This window comes from Parambassis ranga, chromosome 22, assembly GCF_900634625.1.
Source record: "Parambassis ranga chromosome 22, fParRan2.1, whole genome shotgun sequence".
Lineage (NCBI taxonomy): Eukaryota > Metazoa > Chordata > Actinopteri > Ambassidae > Parambassis > Parambassis ranga.
In genome coordinates this window covers 17,872,954-17,890,714 of record NC_041042.1, presented here as the reverse complement: position 1 = coordinate 17,890,714, position 17,761 = coordinate 17,872,954, and the positions used below count along the sequence as shown (strand labels likewise).

Here is a 17,761-nt window from a genome sequence, read left to right as displayed (position 1 = left end):
CCAGAAAACGCCCCAAATTGCAGCGTCTGCCATGCGCTGAGCCTCCTGCACCGAGACACTGTCTTTTGTTCTCCCCTGCTAGCGGGAGAAGCCTGACAGCTCTGAAATGATCCTCGCTCCTATTTCCCTCTCTCACACACACACACACACACACTCAATTTCATTTCTTTTCAACTCCTCTATATTTCCCAGTTTTGTGCACACACAAAAGAGGAGGTCCGTACAAACATGGAAAACATTCACAAAAACATACATTACCCCATCTATCTCGCTCCTATAGCTTCTAATTCTCCTCCCCACCTCCCATTTTCTCTCCCCGTCTGCCTTCCTCTCTTCCTCTTTTTTCCCTCACTGGCTGGCTGAGGATGGTGAATCCCTCATGGATTTCTGGAGGGTATCACCATGGAGACGGGGCTCTGCCACACGTGTCTATAGATCCTTCTGCTGGATAGGGAGCACAGTTGGAGGTTGTGCATTCCCTCCATCTCTAGTCTACAAAGAGGACAATAAAAAGTGAAAGAGAAATTTGTGCTATAGATAGGTGGAAAGGAAGGAGGAATCTGAGGTGAGAATGTTGGGTGACAGGAGGAGAGAAGGAAGCAGCAGTGAGAGGCAAGTGCAGCCTCATCCCCGTGTCAGGGAGACAAATAGCGTGCAATGCTAATGACTGGCTAAAGCTTTTGCCCCCGCTGTGAACAGCCGCTAATATGACTGCTAATAAAGGCACCGTGGAATGCTGTCGCATTCCAGCAGTCGCTCAACTGTCGGCCAAAATTAGCCAAACAGGAGCCCTCCTTCCTTCTCCTGCCTCTCCTCTCCTCTCCTCTTCGCCTGCCTCCAGAAACAGGGCGCTCTCCGTTTCCAGGTTTTTTTCTGCATTAAAGGGGCCACTTGTTCACACTGTAATAGAATTTATTCCATCTTATAATGCCGAGGATGCCCACTCCATAAAATATGAAGTGGTCTTTTTGTGATCTGAAGCTCTTTTCTTCTTTGATTGCTACCTCTCATACAGCACACTCCTCTTGGAGGATTTTGGTGATTCTGCCAGGGGGTGGAGGGTGGGGGGGGGGACAAAGCAAAAAGGGAAACTTCGAATGCTACAGCATTTTCTCATCTCATTCCTCTCTCTCTGTCTCTGCTGCAGCATTTTCTCGTTTTCTTTTTAATTCAAATGCCATCTAATTATTTATGGAATTTTAATTGCCAAGCGCGCTGAGTGGGATGCGGCGCCTGCGATGACGAACGCCGTAGCCAAGGTCACACGGCGACAGAGCCAGGGAACGTGGGATGGCCAAGCTGTGGAGGCTTCCTGCGGCTTAGTCATCGCAGGGCTTAAAGTGGAGCGTCGGGGCAAACACACCTTTTCACGGTGTCACAACAACCTGACAGCTCAGGGACACCAGGACACCTGAGACCCGGGTTGTTCTGCATGCAACGCCTCTCAATTAAAAGTCATTTACATAAGATGTTCTGTGTTTTATATGGGGGGGGGGGGGGCACTTCACTCTAAAACTTCCAGCATGAAAAGCTCGGGTAAAAGGCATCTCTGTTTGTACAGTCCTGACCCAAAATAATGAAGCGCACTTGACTCCTTTTAAAAAACACAATGAAAAACACACAACCCAGCACTTATTATTTGCTATCCATTAGCTGATGTTGCAAAGCAATTGTAGCGACTTTTTTTTTTTTTTTTGGAGTGTTCAGGTGTAGTCGCATTAATACCTGTCATCTACTGAGCTACGTTGTGGCTCAATGGTTGACAGCGAACACAAAGCGAAATGCAGGACTAAAGAGAGGGGGTGAGGACCCACGTCTATCTGCCGTTCACACCACTTCTCCATCTACCTCTCTCTCTCGCTCTCTCTCTCTCTCTCTCTCCCCACTGCTCACCTATCCTCCTCCTCCTCCTCCTCCTCCTCCTCTTCATCCTCTCCTGCCAGCCCGCCTGCCTTGGCAGCCGCTAACCTGCTGGGACCGGCCCTTGATTTATTTGGAGAGGGCCGTGGAACGGCAGGGCCAGGATGAGTGGCATTTTAATGTGCTTTTGAGATGTTTGGTCACAAGCACTATTGATCACTGTGCCGCAGCAAACCCCCACCCCAACCCTCCTCCTCCTTCTTCTTCTACTTCTGCTCCTTCTCGCTCACTGTCCCGCAGACCCTTTCACTGCCCTAGGGGGAGAGGTTGTCAGGCAGGGAATGAGTTTCCATGTGGGCTTAGATTAATGAAATGAGGCCTCTGGTTGCAGGGGGGTGCAGGGGGTCAGACCATTAAGGAATCCCTGGGCTGGGTGAGATTGAGCCTGCCAGCTGACTGGAACCTGACTGACTGATGGACGCATGAGGGGAAAGGAGGGAGAGGAGGGTATCAGTGTGTTTTTTTTTTTGCCCATACCACAAACGCACCATTTTCTTACTCTCCTTTTGCCATTCATTCACATCAGGTCTTACTCTAAGTAGTGCAGAAACTGGGAAACATCCAGAGGTTGTAAAAATAGGAGCCCGGGATATTTAACAGCCGAGTGAACATGCCCAAAGCAGGTTTAGCTCTCTTACTCTCCAGCCTGGATTGGAGGGGTTTATGTGATGCACTCATCAGAAGTCATCATGATTCTGCCTGTGTGGGTTACTTTTCTTCTAAAATGTTTGCACTATACACAAATATGCACTCATAAACACATTCCAAAGCACACGCAGCTCCAGTAGCAGCGCGGGCTGCGGAGGTTTGATGAATCAAATGGATTAAGCCCCTGTGATCAATAGCCTGAGCAAATACACAGATTATCAGATTATCAGATTAGGATCTGTCCCCCTGCTGCCGATGGGGAGCGGGAGAATACATTAAAACCTGAGGTGCTGCGGCGAGATTCAATTAATCAGGCTACAGGTTGTCTTTTCCCCCCTCTTACAGTCAATTCCACAGACGAGCAGCTGTGTTTTGCCACGCTCACTTCAGAACAAGGGCACATCAGTCTGGTACAAAGTGTTTGCAGGGCATGCACGCTGATTTTCTTTTGCCTGGAGAACAAATTAATGTTACCTGAATATAAATGAATGTGAAAATAAACTGCATTGTTTCCTTCAAAGATGGAGATTGGTTACTGTTATCTGGGAGAAATAGGACATTTTATTACAATGTCTCAATCATGAGTCTGATTAAGGTTGGTTTAGGTTGAAGTTTCATATTTTTTTCAGCAGACAATTGTAAGTGGCACTTAAGTATATAGATATACAGAGAGGCTTGAAAGTTTGTGAAACCTGTAGAACTGTGTAAATGTCTTTCTTACAAAATAGGCCAAACCATGAAACATACATACATACTACCACCACCATGCTTCACTGATAGAAGAAGCCATTCTTATGCCAGAATGCAGTGTTATCCTTTAAAACATGTATTTTAAACCATATAATTCTATTTTGGTTTTACCTGTCCTCTAAATATTTGCCCAGCAGCCCTGTGGTTTGTCCACATGATCTTTATAACACCTCACAGACAGGCAGCACTGTTCTTTTTGGAGATCAGGGAGTTTCTCCTTGCAGTTCCTCCATGCATGGCTGTTTAGTGTTCTTCTGATGATGGATTCATAAACATTTACATCAACATCAGCCAATGTGAGAGAGGCCTTTAGCTGCTTTGAAGTTAGTTTCCTTTGCGACCTTATGGATTTTTACATGTGTTACTTTTTTAGACGATCTTTATTGGTCGACCACCAGATTCTTATCTCATCGAACATGGAACACTTACCTATATACAATTTTCCTGAATAAATAAATCTTCAGATTAATTCCTTGCTGCTAATAGCTAACCTTCATACCTCTCCTCTGCAGTGTGTACGGCTGCCCACTGTCCAAGAAGAGGAAGAGTCTAGACCGACAAACCCTAGAGACGTCTCCCAAGAGGAACACCTACCTTGATGACATGGACAACTCCACAATGGAGGAGTGCTACGAGACGGACGGGACCGAGGACATGGATGACAGGGAGGAAGAAGAGGAGGAAGGGGCCGTAGAGGAGGAAGAGGAGGAAGAGGGAGAAGTGGAGGAGGAAGAGGAGGAGGAAATAGAAGGCTACATGGACTACAATGTAGAGCAAATGGAGCATGAGGACGGGGAGGTGGAAAGAGCGGATGGAGAGGAAGAAGAAGAGGAGTTAGAGGTGGAGCAAGAGGAGGAGGAGGAGGGTGACGAAGAGCGGGTGGAGGAGGCGGAAGAGGATGAGGAGGACGCCTTGGAGGAGGTGGATTATGAAGAAGGAGAGGAGGAGGAAGGAGAGCAGAATCAAATGCAAGGTGAGAGCAGAAGCGTGTTTGTGCCATTCTCATGTCTGTACTGTAATTTTCAGTTTGCAGCCAGCAGCCGGGCGACTCAGCTTTAGCACAAAGGGCGATAATGAGGGAAAGACGTGGGCTGGCTCCTTTTTCAAAACCACTGATCAGCACCTCTAAGGCTCACAACAATCATGTTATATCTTGTTTGTTAAAACTGTATAAAAAAAGTGAACTGTAGAAACAACAATGTGCTGCTTTAATGGTTGGTTGTGTGAGGAATTATTTGTTTGGCTGCCACGGTAACGCTGTTGTTTCTTCACTGGGTCACTTTACAGCTAGGAAATGGAAACCAGGCTAAGAAATAGCACCTCCTAAATTGTTGCTTTTACAGGACCATTAGTGAGCTTTGGATGTGGTAGCAACAGGTGTGTGAAAGCCAGCAGAGGTAAAACTGCCTAAATTTAAACATTTGAAATTTTGTGTTACACATGGTGCAAAATGTTTTGTTTTGCCCTAAATGACATATTTTTGGTATATAGAAGCAGTCGATCTTTTTATTAGGGTAATTTACTGATTTCCTTCCACAAAATGCAGCGTGTAGTGTTAGCTTGGTAAATTAGCCGATTAAATAATGTGTACATAGGATAAGATAAGATAAGATAAAACTTTATTAATCCCGAAGGAAATTCTTGTGCCAGAGGTATCAAGTTACATTAAATGCAGTTAAGTACAGAGTATAAGAGTATAAACACATCTCGAGTGTAACTCACTTGATTAGAAATCAACACTGCATTGTTGAAATACGCACACGCTACACAAGTACACACAAGTATACAGTGTACTTTTTGGAAGTCTTGAAGCCCAACCAATATCAGACTTTTTGAAGCCTTATTTTTTTTTGGTAATCATATGTACCAATATCAATATAATAGTATTATATATTATGCATTTTTATTGTGTTTGGGAAAATTTGTGGGTTCCTACATGTGCTGAGAGTATTAGTTGTTGAAGTACTCAAACTATGTGATATTGCATACTCATTCTGCATTTGGTTTGGTAAAAAAACAAAATACAAGAATGCTTCTTTATCTATGATTGGCTGATATTGGCTGATGACATCAGCAGAGCAATATATCAGTCGACCCCTACAAAAATTTTTGCTTTTTTTTCCCCCCATTTTTATTCATGTTTTTTTAGACATACACAAAGAAAATTTGTGTAAGTTAAAATGAAAACAAGAAAACTAAAATAGTTATTTACATCAATAATGAACTAAAGCATGTACTAAGTATGTAAAGAAAAGGGAGACATTTTATATTCAAAAATATAAAACCATATGACCATCACTGGGTAAACAGCATTCCTGCATAATTATTGGCAGTATGACTGACTATTGACTATTGTTATTTAACTAAAGCAAAAAATTACATCAATATTGCTATTGCATGTGGATATAATTCTGTATCAGAGGGGCATAGGAGAAATATCACAATTACACATAAAATTCATTCAGTTGGTGGTTTCTATGTTTATTATTTTATGCTGCAGCTGGACAGTTTCATGATCAGTAAAGGTTTTTACAGAGATGAGAATGACCACAATATCCAGTTCATGTGCAATAAAATATCAAAAAATGTACAATTTCTGTGCTAGTGTAGTTAATGTAAGATTAAGATTAAGCATTTCTTGCATTTAGTATTTTTGATTCCAGATCTAAAATAATGTTCCTTTCCTTTTATTATCTATTGAAAATGTGAAGCCATCCACCATTATTTTTGTACATACTATTGTTTGTGAAGAGTCAGACTTCCTGGTTTCTCCACACATTTAACAGGAACCTGCTGTTGCCAGCCTCAGCATAGTTTAATTATGCATTTCCTGAAGACATGAAACAAAAATACCACCTAGTTTTGGGACTGGGATTTGAGAATCTCCTGCCCCATATGTTACCCCCCACCACCACCACCACCTCCACCACTACTGCCGCCTCCCCTCCCAACCGTGACATGCCCAACACCAGATCTGGCAGGTTTCTCTCCAGCAGATTCAGCTTTGCACCCCCGCATCACGATTGGACCTGACAGTGCCTTCAAGTCCAATTAAGAGTGAAGCTCTGAGAGAGGAGTGTGCCCACCCCAAAGTGTTGATGTGGCATCTCAGCAGCCGTGCTCTTATTTTCTCTCAGACACGTGAAAACATCTCTGCAGACTGGTGTTCATTAGAGCCCACAGCCAAGGTCTTCTCCTTAACACCGAGACAGTGGACTGTTGCCACTGCCTGTCAGCAGCCTTTCTTTCTGTGGCTGGTAGCTGATTACCGTGTATTTTTGATAAGTGCTTTGCATGGCACAGTTGCTGCCAGGATGAATTCTGTGGAAATCCATCTCGTCTGTGAGCTCTATGATAATTTTTATATTTACCTTATTGGAATAGAACAATCATTTGAATCTGCAGCAGGAGAAGCATATGCACCATGCTCCCCATTCATTGCAGCAGCTGCAGCAGCAGCACAGAGTAATCTCCAAAATGTAATCTTTCAGTAGCATGTACATCTCTGAGGCTAATCCAGTTCAGGGCAGGGCAGTTTCCCTGTCCTCCACCCTACCCCACTCCTCTCCACCCCAACACCTTCTCCTTAATCTGTTTCGCTTCCATATCCCCTTTGTGTACCTTGATTGCTCTTCAAATTGCTTTCCTGTGCCATGTCTCGTACCATCAAAAATTAAACCCCGGGTGCTGTGAGAAGTCTTCCTCTGTCAAAACATGTGCCCGGTCATTCGTGACTGTTCCCTCTTTTCCTGCTTTTAAAGCCCTCAGCCGTGCCAATATTCTGTTGCTCTCATTAGACCGGAGTTTACGAATGTATGTGTAGGGAGGGGAATCAAAATCATTGCTATGCATGATTATAGACAAGGTAGGAATTAATATTTCATCATCATCACAAGTTTTTTTTTAGCATTTGTGTTTGGTGTGTTGCTCTTTCACATCAGTACTCTCATTTATTATGTGTGGTCCCCTGGATTCATTTCCTCTGCTGGAATGTAAGTGGCAGAAGTGACGCCGACGTCGAGCGCCATTGTGCTCTTGGCGGCTTAAGGTGGAAATGTGAAAGGAGAGATTGGAAGTGCTCCAGGAGTGAGTGCTTGAAATTACTGACAGAAGAGGTTCAGTAACCTTTTGCAGTCTGTCAGAATCAATTAGGCACTGAAAGGAATTCTAAAGATACTGATGATTGAATGAGGAAAAAAAGAAGCAATGAATAGCAACCTACTGGGGATCATCGTGTTACAGATGGAACAACGTATTATATTTGATTTTCCTGTTTAAACTATTCTCTTTGATTTGAGGAATCTCTGTGTTTCGATTTGCTGATATTTAGAGAATTCTTTAGGATGAGATGAATATTTGTCTAAAAGAAATAGGGATAAAAATACGCCTCAGTTCCTTAGATTCTCATTTAGCAGAGCATCCTTCCCTGGAACTTTCCCAAACCACTATATTTAACTTCCTGTGCTGATTCACAATTCAGAACACAAGCTGCTGTTAAGACTCTCAAAGTAAATTATTAGGGGAAGCAAAGAGTTCCTTATCCAATTTAGATGGACCAAGCCCAGAAATCTGATTTAGCAGTAAAATAGAATGACGGAAATGAAATTACAAGACGTTTGTTCTTTCTTCCGAACAGAGGACGATCAGATGAGCAGCGGCGAAGGGGCCGAGGGTGATGGCAGAGGAGGCGGCAGCGGCGCTGCCAAATCTGGCCCGGCGGGGGAGAAGGACGACAACAACAATGACGAGTACGAGAACTACGACGAACTGGTGGCCAAGTCCCTCCTCAACCTGGGAAAGATCGCCGAAGACGCCGCCAACCGCGCCATGACGGAGTCAGAGATGAACAGTAACTCCTCTAACGGCGCTGATGAGGAGGATGAGGAGGAAGAAGAAGAGGAAGATGAGGAGGATGAAGAGGATGAGGATGATGATGAGGAGGATGAGGAGGAGGAAGAAGAGGAGGAGGAGGAAGATGAGGAAGAAGACGATGGGGATGAAGCGCAAAGGGGGGACCTGAGTTTGGACGTTGATAGCGATGTGGTTCGGGAGACGGTGGACTCCCTTAAACTGCTAGCGCAGGGTCACGGTGCGGTGCTGTCTGATAATTTAGATGGACAGGAGTTTGAGGACAGTGCAATGGAGAATGGGGACAAGACTGACTGTAGTCATAATGGTGGAAATGCACATAATGGTGGTAATGGACAAATTAAGACCACCAGTAATGGACAAATAGATAACAGTGATGAGGAGGTGTGTTTAAGCAGTCTGGAGTGCCTACGGAACCAATGCTTTGACCTGGCTCGGAAACTAAGTGAAACAAAGTCCACCGACCAAAATGGACTGTCCCAGCAAAATCATTTCTCTTGCGTGGATCCCAATCAACAGCCCCAGCATCATGGCTATGAGGACTTCCACCAAGATGACAGGCGGACACTTGATAGGAACTATTCCGACATGGACAATCTCATGAAACTGGAGGAGCAGCTAAGCCCGCGGTCTAAGACCTTCTCCAGCTGTGCACATGACGACCGGTATCACACCAACCACCGGGACTTTGACGAGGACACTGCATCTGTGACGTCGGACCGGTCAGAGGAAGTGTTTGACATGACGAAGGGTAATCTGTCTCTGTTGGAGAAGGCCATTGCACTAGAGTCGGAGCGCGCCAAGGCGATGAGGGATAAAATGGCAGCCGAGGCTGCCAGAAGAGAAGGGGTGAGGTACGCCCATGAAGACCATGGCCCGCGGCACGGCTACGGCATTGAGCGCAAAGCCCGGCTACCTGACGGCATGAAGAAGCCTTTCTACCATAAAGGTGAGTGCTTCTTTCAGACACGGACACACTCAGATGCACACCGAGATTTCACTGGAAACCATATCTGCACAAGCAGTGAGACATGTTTGCCTCATTTAACAAGCTCAGGTAAAATGTTTGTCTGCCGATGTTTGGTTCTGTATTTTATCTATCCTGCACTGGGGACTAGACAGCCCACATGCATTCTGGGAACCTCACTATAACCCCAGGACAAGCTTTTTCAGCCAATTTGGAAATTCGCATCTCGGTAGCAGCGGGAGCGGCGGCAGCAGCTTATGTTGTTAAAATAGGCCAGCATGGAAACATCAGAGGGTAGGCTTGTCAGGCATAAGTAATGGCAATCTGCACGGCCTGTTAGGACCGCAAATCTCATCCCTGTGATGCAGCTTGGGGTAGAGATGCCTATTTTTAAACCTGGGACACTTGGGAGAAAGAACTTCAAAATAAAGGCCTGTTGCCTTTGGATAAGATTGACTGTTGATAACTCTAACCCTAGGGTAACCCTAACCTAGAGGGGTAGGGTTATCAGATGTCAAATACACATTCACACTCATCACTCATTAAAAAGAAAGACCTACTGTTTGTATTCCTCACAGCAGTGTGACTGCAAACTCCTTTAATTACCACAACAACAATCTTAACTAGGTTAAATAATTTCCTCCCATAAGGAACACATCCGACGAGAGCAACAAATAAGAGCGTGCTAATTCACAGCGGGGATGATGTTGCACCTTAAATGCCACGCGACTCACAGCAGGTTTATATTGCGACTTAAATGCCACACAAATGCTAATTTCAAGAGCCTTCCACGGCCCCTGCGTCTGGCTAATGTTGGAATAATGAGAGGACGCAAGACGGCCGCGTCACGATAACATCTTTCCTCGGGCGAGATAGTGGCAGACACTCGTTGACCAGGGTTCTCGTGCGTGATTTATAAAACAGATCGTGGCAAGGGAGAGAGGTGGGGGGTGTGGGGGTTTGTCAAAAGAGAAGAGGGGAGGGTGTAGAGAAGAGAAGCATGAGGTTGAGATGAAAATTGAACAGTATCAGAATGACCGATAACGAACGACAGGCCCACTGACTGCACATTAATTATCCAGAGATGGTATGGTAATGGGGGCCATTTGCTATGCAAAGCGCAGACCTTCCCCAGCCACAATCAATATCCTCTGCTTTCTAATATGCCTTCCACTTGGCTGCCTCCACTCCCCGCAATAGAAGGCAGGCACGGGTGTCTGCATACACATGGAAATGGAGGATTATTCCCAATGTTAACAGTGAATGTAATAATGTGCGCCATTGTAAAGAAGTCACATGTTCCTTATCAGGATGAGATTTCCCTGCCTTCTGTTGCGCTGGTGCCAGACATGACATAGCAATATTGTACCAAACTAACGTGACATAGATGGATGACAGCCACGGAGGATAATGAGGTGCTTTTTTTCCCCCACCACCACCCTGATGAATGAGACACGAGATGTGGTTTGGTGACTCATTTGTAGATGTATGAGTAGGTGTTCCCTGTGCCACCTCTCAGTTTTGTCCTCGCTTGATTATTCTCTACTTTGCTCCCAACCTATCAGTTTATATTGGTCTTTGAATCTTTAATTTGTTGTCTGTTTTTCTGTAGTCTGAGATAATAATCCAGCTCCTGATTAAAGCTCAAGACTGATTCTATAATTTGATACATGTCGTGCCTGCATTCATTTAATGTCAATTTCATATTTACAGGAATGAGAGGCATTGACCTTGTTTGACAGTTGAAGGGTTTTTAAAGGTTGGATGGTTGCATTTCCCGAAACGATGCCAGTTGGCGCGGCTTGGCATCGCTTGCTTTTTGGTGGTAACCATATCTGATCTGGGATTGGGAGAAATAGGAGATCAAGATTTTGGGAAGAGAAAGACGATCTCATCCGCTGTGTGTGTGTGTGTTGGAATTTTGACCCTCGCTGTCTGCTGTCATGTGGACCTACGATGTGTTTTATGAAGAAAAAATAAATTAAGTTTTTATTTCTAACTTTTTTTGGTTGAAGGCCACTGATACAAAAGTTCTTATTTTTCACAAATCCTAACAATTACAGTAAACAAACTTTATGATATGAGGATGTGTCAGCAAGCCGATTATTAAAGCTGTGTCCTTGTCAGTCTTACTGCAGATGAACACAGCCATGAATAATAAAATGAAATTAACATGCATTTGATTTCAATAGTAAGAAAAGATTATTTGGTTTTATATTGAATCATTGAAAATGAAGAACTGAAGAAGTGCTCCAGAGTTTTACATAGTTATTATGAAAGCATGCTGCATGTGTCCTCATGCTTTGCAGTGACACAGTAAGGGTTGTGCCAATCTAATATTAATATTCCAGTATTGATTAAATATCTAGATTTGTAACAAGTGACTCAATGGTCACTTAAGGCAAAGTTACACAGGGTCAAACAACAAAACATCTGGGAAATTAGACTGAGGTAGGCTACGCAGGTTGATCAACAACATCACAACAGGGGGTGAGTACAATTGTGGCAGGAAACAGGCATCATCAAAATAAAACAGGAAGTGAATCACTAAACGCCTAAACAACACAACATTACAAGGTCAGGTGTCTGATAAAGTGGCCGATAGGGAGGGAAAGGCCATCACAAAAATAATACATTTTAAAGACTTTTACTTATTAAAGTGTAGAATATTTAGTTGTTGTCTTGATTTATGATATTTTTATTGTGCTTTAAGTTTGTTTTGGGTATGAAAAATGAGTCCTGCTCTGATATTTTTAGGGAGCACTGATTGTATCAAAATGACAACACAAGCTTGCTGATCCTAAATGTGCTGGCAGAATTTTCTCATCGCCTCCATGTACCTTTCTGCCCACAGATGCTTCTCGCGTAGATGGAAAGAAGGAGAGCCGGTGTCCGACGCCAGGCTGCGACGGCACGGGTCACGTCACAGGGCTGTACCCCCACCACCGGAGCCTGTCCGGCTGTCCGCACAAAGACAGGGTGCCACCAGAAAGTAAGCACCGTCACACCGGCCTTATAACCACCCGATGTGTGTCCTTTTTGTGCTTTGATGTTCAGGATTGGGCATGTTACCTGTGAGGTGTCTGTGTTTGATATTTCAGTACACGTTTACAGTGCAGTGAAGGGGTCAGATGGGTTGCACCTGCACTTTTTTTTTGCTTGCTGATTGCCTGCCTATTGTGCTGTGGTGATGAAGTAGGAAATTTGCTAACAGTGAGGCAATGCAGAGATTGCTGGTGCGGTCAAGAGCTGCCAAATAGTGATTTACTTGCTGCATGACACTTTGTAATCAGCTCCATTGACTGACAGTGATTAGGAGTGTATGATAATCCCATGCGCTCTTGTTGGTTCCATCACTGGAGATGCATGATTCTTCATTGTTTTCATTTCTTCATCAGTCCCTGTGTCTTAGCGTGTCATTTTTTTTTGGAAACGCTCGCAGACCTTGGTAACACGGAGCGTGCTTCTACCACCCATGACATAAACCGCCTTCATTTATTTGTATTCCTTTGCTCAATTAAGTCCCATTCAATAGAGAGGCAGTGTCATATCTCTGAGCCACAGATCAAGTGATGTGGCAATAAACATTAGCCTTGAATGAAAAGTGAGTTTTCCCCTCAGAGAATTCACCCTGGCTATTTAGTCCCATTCACCTTGTGCAAACTTCTCAATAAAAAGCCCCTTTTACACGTTTCATTAAACACAGCGTGAAAATCAAGTTATGATCTGCCATGACCCAGACTGCAATCAAAATAAAAGAGGGTTTTAACAATGGCACAGAAATTAGTTACCATTAAAGCCTGGCTTGTAAAGACCAGCTGAGTCACAGATGAGTCTGTAGAGTGAAGTGCCGCTCCGCTCAAAGGTCCCTGACCTGAGATGTCTCCAGGAAATGGCTCAGAGCGGGTGACCTTCACTGGCATCAAGAGCCCCAAAATGGAATTTGGAATACTCTTTAATTGATTGTCACAGGAGATTTTGGAATATGAGGTGTGTGTTCCTCCTCCTGTTCCTCACTTGTGTCAGGCTGACTTTTTGGGGAGGATAGTGATACCACTAATGCTGTACAGGATGCTTAACAGGTGGCGTCATCTTCAGTTCTTCTTCCTCAGGATACTTGAGAGTGAAACTGTCTTTTTTTTTTGTCTACTTTCAGCCACGCACCTTATTTTGTTGTCAGACAGATTGCTTGCCTCCTCGGTGAACTGGCCACTTCTTCAGGTCCATTGTGTTAGCACTAGGTTGGACCCTGCTTCCTACAGTCCTTGGTGGAACAGCTCCACCAGTGTGATGGATGCACATCCGTGATTTGTGGAATTTCTTGTTCCCGCACATCTCAAAGGTGCTCTGTTGGACTGACATCTGCTCACTAGAGGAGATTTGAGTGCAGTAAAGTCATTGTCATGTTTGAGATGCTGTGAGCTTTGCTCCATGGTGTGTTATCCTGCTGGAAGTGTCCATCAGAAGATGGTACACTGTGCTCATAAAGGGATGGACATGGTCAGCAACAATACTCAGGTAGGCTGTGGTCTTTAAACCAGACTCAGTTGGTACTATGGGGCCCAAAGAAAATCTCCCCCACACCATTACAGCAGCAGCAGTCTGAACCACTGATACAAAGCAGGATGGATCCATGCTTTATGCTGTTTACACCAAATTCTGAGCAAAATCTGAATGTGGCAGCAGAAATGGAGACTAATCAGACCGTATAGTGTTTTTACAATCTTCTACTGTCCGGTGTTGGTGACTGTGTCAATTGTAGCCTCAGTTTGCTGACAGGAGTGACACCTGGTGCTGCTTCAAGGTTGTGGTGCATCTAGAGATGTTCTTCTGCAGACCTCTGTTGGAACGATTTGTTACCTTTCAGCTCCAGCCATTCTCCTCTGACCACTCTTCAGATCATTCTCTGTAAACAGTATGAAAATCCCTAAACCACCATGCTGTAATCAGTCACTGACATCACCTTTCTTCCACATTCTGATGCTCACTTGGAACTTTTCCAGGTTGTCTACATGCATGCATTAGGTTGCTGCCATCTGATTGGCTGATTATATTTTGAATTAACGAGCAGTTGAACAGGTGGACTTAACAAAGAGGCTGACAAGTCTCACACACACACACACACGTAGCAGCCTGCTAGGCGGACTCAGCTAAGGGTGAGTCCCCCCCTCACCACCGTTAACACATTTGCTGTACTGAATGGACAATGCATTATTAATGCAGTGGCTTCATTTAATTGGGAAATCACACAGTGCAGCCAGTCTCTTCCTTTTGAGAAATGACGATTAAATTAGATCTTAAATTCATTATTTCACATTCCTGTTTGCTCATTGTAGCTCTTTTCTGCGGAATGTTCAATTATTTAATCGGGGTGTCCTTGTTTTTGTCTTACCTTCATAGCACCAGGCATTTGGAACCACGTTTTAGGCATCCCTGTCCATTCCGCTACAGTGAATAAATTTCTTACCATTGTATCCGTCTCCTAGCTGAGGGCAGGACAAAAAAAAAAAAACTGGAATATGCATAATGTATTGGCTTGTGGCACGTCGAGGTGGCAGGCTTTGTCCAATTACCTGCACCGAACACCAATTAGTATGTAGGGGAAGGAGGATGATGAGGGGTTAAAGTTTAAGGGGGGTGATAATGATGAAGCCGATGCCGATGGGGTTTGGCCCTGCACACCGCCGGTGTCGAGACGACCCTTTCCCCCTTTACCCACCCTCCCCTGCCCGCAGCACTTTGATGGCTCCTCTCGGACATCCATAGATCATTAATCTAATTGGCTGGTTGCCGAGGGGATCTGAGACAGTTATGGACTGTTTTAATGGTAAACGGTATTGAAGACTGCACTCTCTACCCTAACAACGTGTGGATGATAACAACGCACACTCCATCAAGGAGCTGTATTCCATCTGTCTGCTTCCTCCATTGATTGTAAGGCTTTTGCATGATTGCTAGCTGTTGCTTGCTTTCCTTTTTGCATGCCCCCCCCCCCCCCAAAAAAAAAAAAAAACATTTTCCCTCCATCCCCGTCTGTTGCCAGCTTTGTCCTGTTAAACTTAAATGACATCTTTTTATTCATGACTGTCCCTATTCCATGAATACTAATTTGAAAGAGCTGGATAAGTGGAAGCAATATGGTGGGAAACCTCGCCTGCCCTTTCAAACTAGTGTTCATTAAAATGAAGAAGAGGTCATTTGGGTTCACACAGGCTCATTTCTTAATGATGTTTATAATGCCAAGCTCCTCACACACTAATAGAGCTCATGTGTGATTGTAAATGGGTGCTTCTAACCTTCCCTGTCTTTCACTCCTATCTCCTGTCTGTGCCAAGTTGTGGCAATGTATGAGAATGTTCTTAAGTGTCCTACGCCTGGCTGCACGGGACGCGGCCATGTCAATAGCAACAGAAATTCCCACAGAAGGTAAGAGTACAGCTAAGACGAAACATGTTGAACCATCATTTTTTTAAATACTTTTTTTGGTTCATACATTTTTTTAATCGATTCAGCCCTATTTTATTTTGTGTGGATGACCCTTTTTGACCAGGCACTTTTTTTTATTTATTTTATTTGCGATCAGAAGAGCTCTTAGAGTTTCCTACTTTTATGAGTTGAACCCTCTAGGTTGCCTTGTTGTAAAAAGATACCTTGTCAGACCAATACTGGGCACAATTACGTTGACTTTTCTTTCTATAGGAGGGCAGAATAAGTGTTTTTAGATGGTAAGGTTTATCATATCAGATCCGTGCACACACATTACCAAATTTTTATTTGTTCAAAATAAGGAAAATTATGTTTAGGTTTGATGTCCATATCAGCAGGTACTTAAGGTTGTGGTATTTAACATGTAAAATGAAGACTGAGCCATCCTCTGAATGCAAAAAACAAGATTAATTAAATAACTTATTTGATTTCATGTCTTATGATCCTTATTGTTCATATTTTAGTAAAATCACTGATTCCACATCTTTAGTATCATAATGCTAGGCAGTTGTGTTGCAAGAATATTGCATAATATACATTCAGCTTGAATGTGTTAGGGATGCATAATATTGAATTTTTCTGATATCAGATATGGTTCAACTGCAGACACTGAAGTATCCACAACTTCATTTTTGATGCACACCGAGTACACAGTGACTATCAGTCAGTGTCAACTGTTTTTCCTGTCTATGTTCACATTACTGGAATTTCATTTTAAAGCCAATATTTGCTGATGACCTGTAGGCAATGCTCCAAAACCTGTTCCAAAGAGAGAACCCCCCCCCCCAAAAAAAAAAAAAAAGTTTAACTGCATTTAACATAAATAAAAGCTCTGGCACCAAAGTCTGAATATTTTGGCAGGATGCATGGACCAAGATTATACAGTGCTTATTTCCCTAGTTTTTTGAAACCGGAACATCATATTTTTTATTTTATTTTTCAATTACTAAATGGCTTTTGTTTTGTGTTTGTTTTACATATAGTATAACCTGAGGGAAGGATGTAATACTTCTGTGAAAACTTGGCAGCTTTATTTAAAATATATTGGCACATCATTCACATAGAAGAGCAGCCCCCTACCCATGTAGTAAAGGATGTGTCAAAACAAATGTAATAGGGCTGTTAAAAACGCAATAAAGTATACAGCTTATTATTATTATTATTTATTGGTATGATTTTAATTCTATTTTCATATGCTTAGTACACACTTTACTGTACATTTGTATTTGTTATAATAAAAAATGTTCATATATATGTATACATAAGTAATGGCTGTTGTGTGTTTATATGGAAAAAAAAACTTTAAACACACACTTTAAAGTGATGTATCATTGATAAATTAGTAAATTCATGTGTCAGAGTGTGTGATCTGGACAAAAAAGGAGTTAAATTTGTAACTAGGAAAACATATTTTAACTGTGATGCGTCTTAGTTTGTGAAATCAATGAAATGTTGCTTAAAAGCGCTTCACCTGCCTAACGATGCCATAGTGTAACAGAGACTTATTAGAATGCAGTAATTCACACCTTCCACAGCATAAATCATTTATCAGCTTGTGGCGAAAAATGGCATCTATCAGGTGCAGGTTTGGAGGGAGGAACTGAAATAGCGGGGCGTTCTTGCCACTGCTGTCAGACGGGGTGAGGTGACAGTGAAAGAGGATTGTCACCCACAGCAGATGCTCTGGGAGTCGGGCATAGCAGCAGATATTAGCACCTTTCTGCCACTCAGTCGGGGTGACAGGGAGAGGTGCAGACCTGGGAGGACCGGAATGCCTCCATGCTGAGCTCAGTCACACAGCTGCAGCGCCAAATAGGCACGCACACTAAACTTCCACTTTTACTAGAAAGAGCTGATATAAACCTCTCCTTCACACTTTCCCACCTGATACACACACTGCACACACTCATGCACGTCTGATGGCAGGTGCTCATGAACTACACTGGCTTCAGGCCATTGTCAGAGATAATTTTTCCAACCTTGCCCGACACACTGCAGTTGACAGACTGGATGGAGAATAATAGGGGTTAAGGATAACAACATGAAATTTTGTCACATTTGGTCAGTTAGTTGTCAGAAAGAAGTTTGCAACATACTTAAAGTGTACATCCCAAGTGTGTT

At 43.4% G+C, this 17,761-nt stretch overlaps 1 protein-coding gene across 1 annotated transcript in view; it reads left to right on the top strand.

The window, feature by feature from the left end:
• myt1lb (myelin transcription factor 1-like, b) overlaps positions 1-17,761 on the top strand; it is a 53,391-nt gene that overhangs the window by 19,461 nt on the left and 16,169 nt on the right. The window contains exons 4-7 of the mRNA XM_028396064.1: positions 3,831-4,291; positions 7,955-9,136; positions 12,009-12,146; positions 15,490-15,580. Of these exons, the coding sequence (XP_028251865.1) occupies positions 3,831-4,291; positions 7,955-9,136; positions 12,009-12,146; positions 15,490-15,580 (1,872 nt within the window). The remainder of the gene's footprint in view (positions 1-3,830; positions 4,292-7,954; positions 9,137-12,008; positions 12,147-15,489; positions 15,581-17,761) is intronic.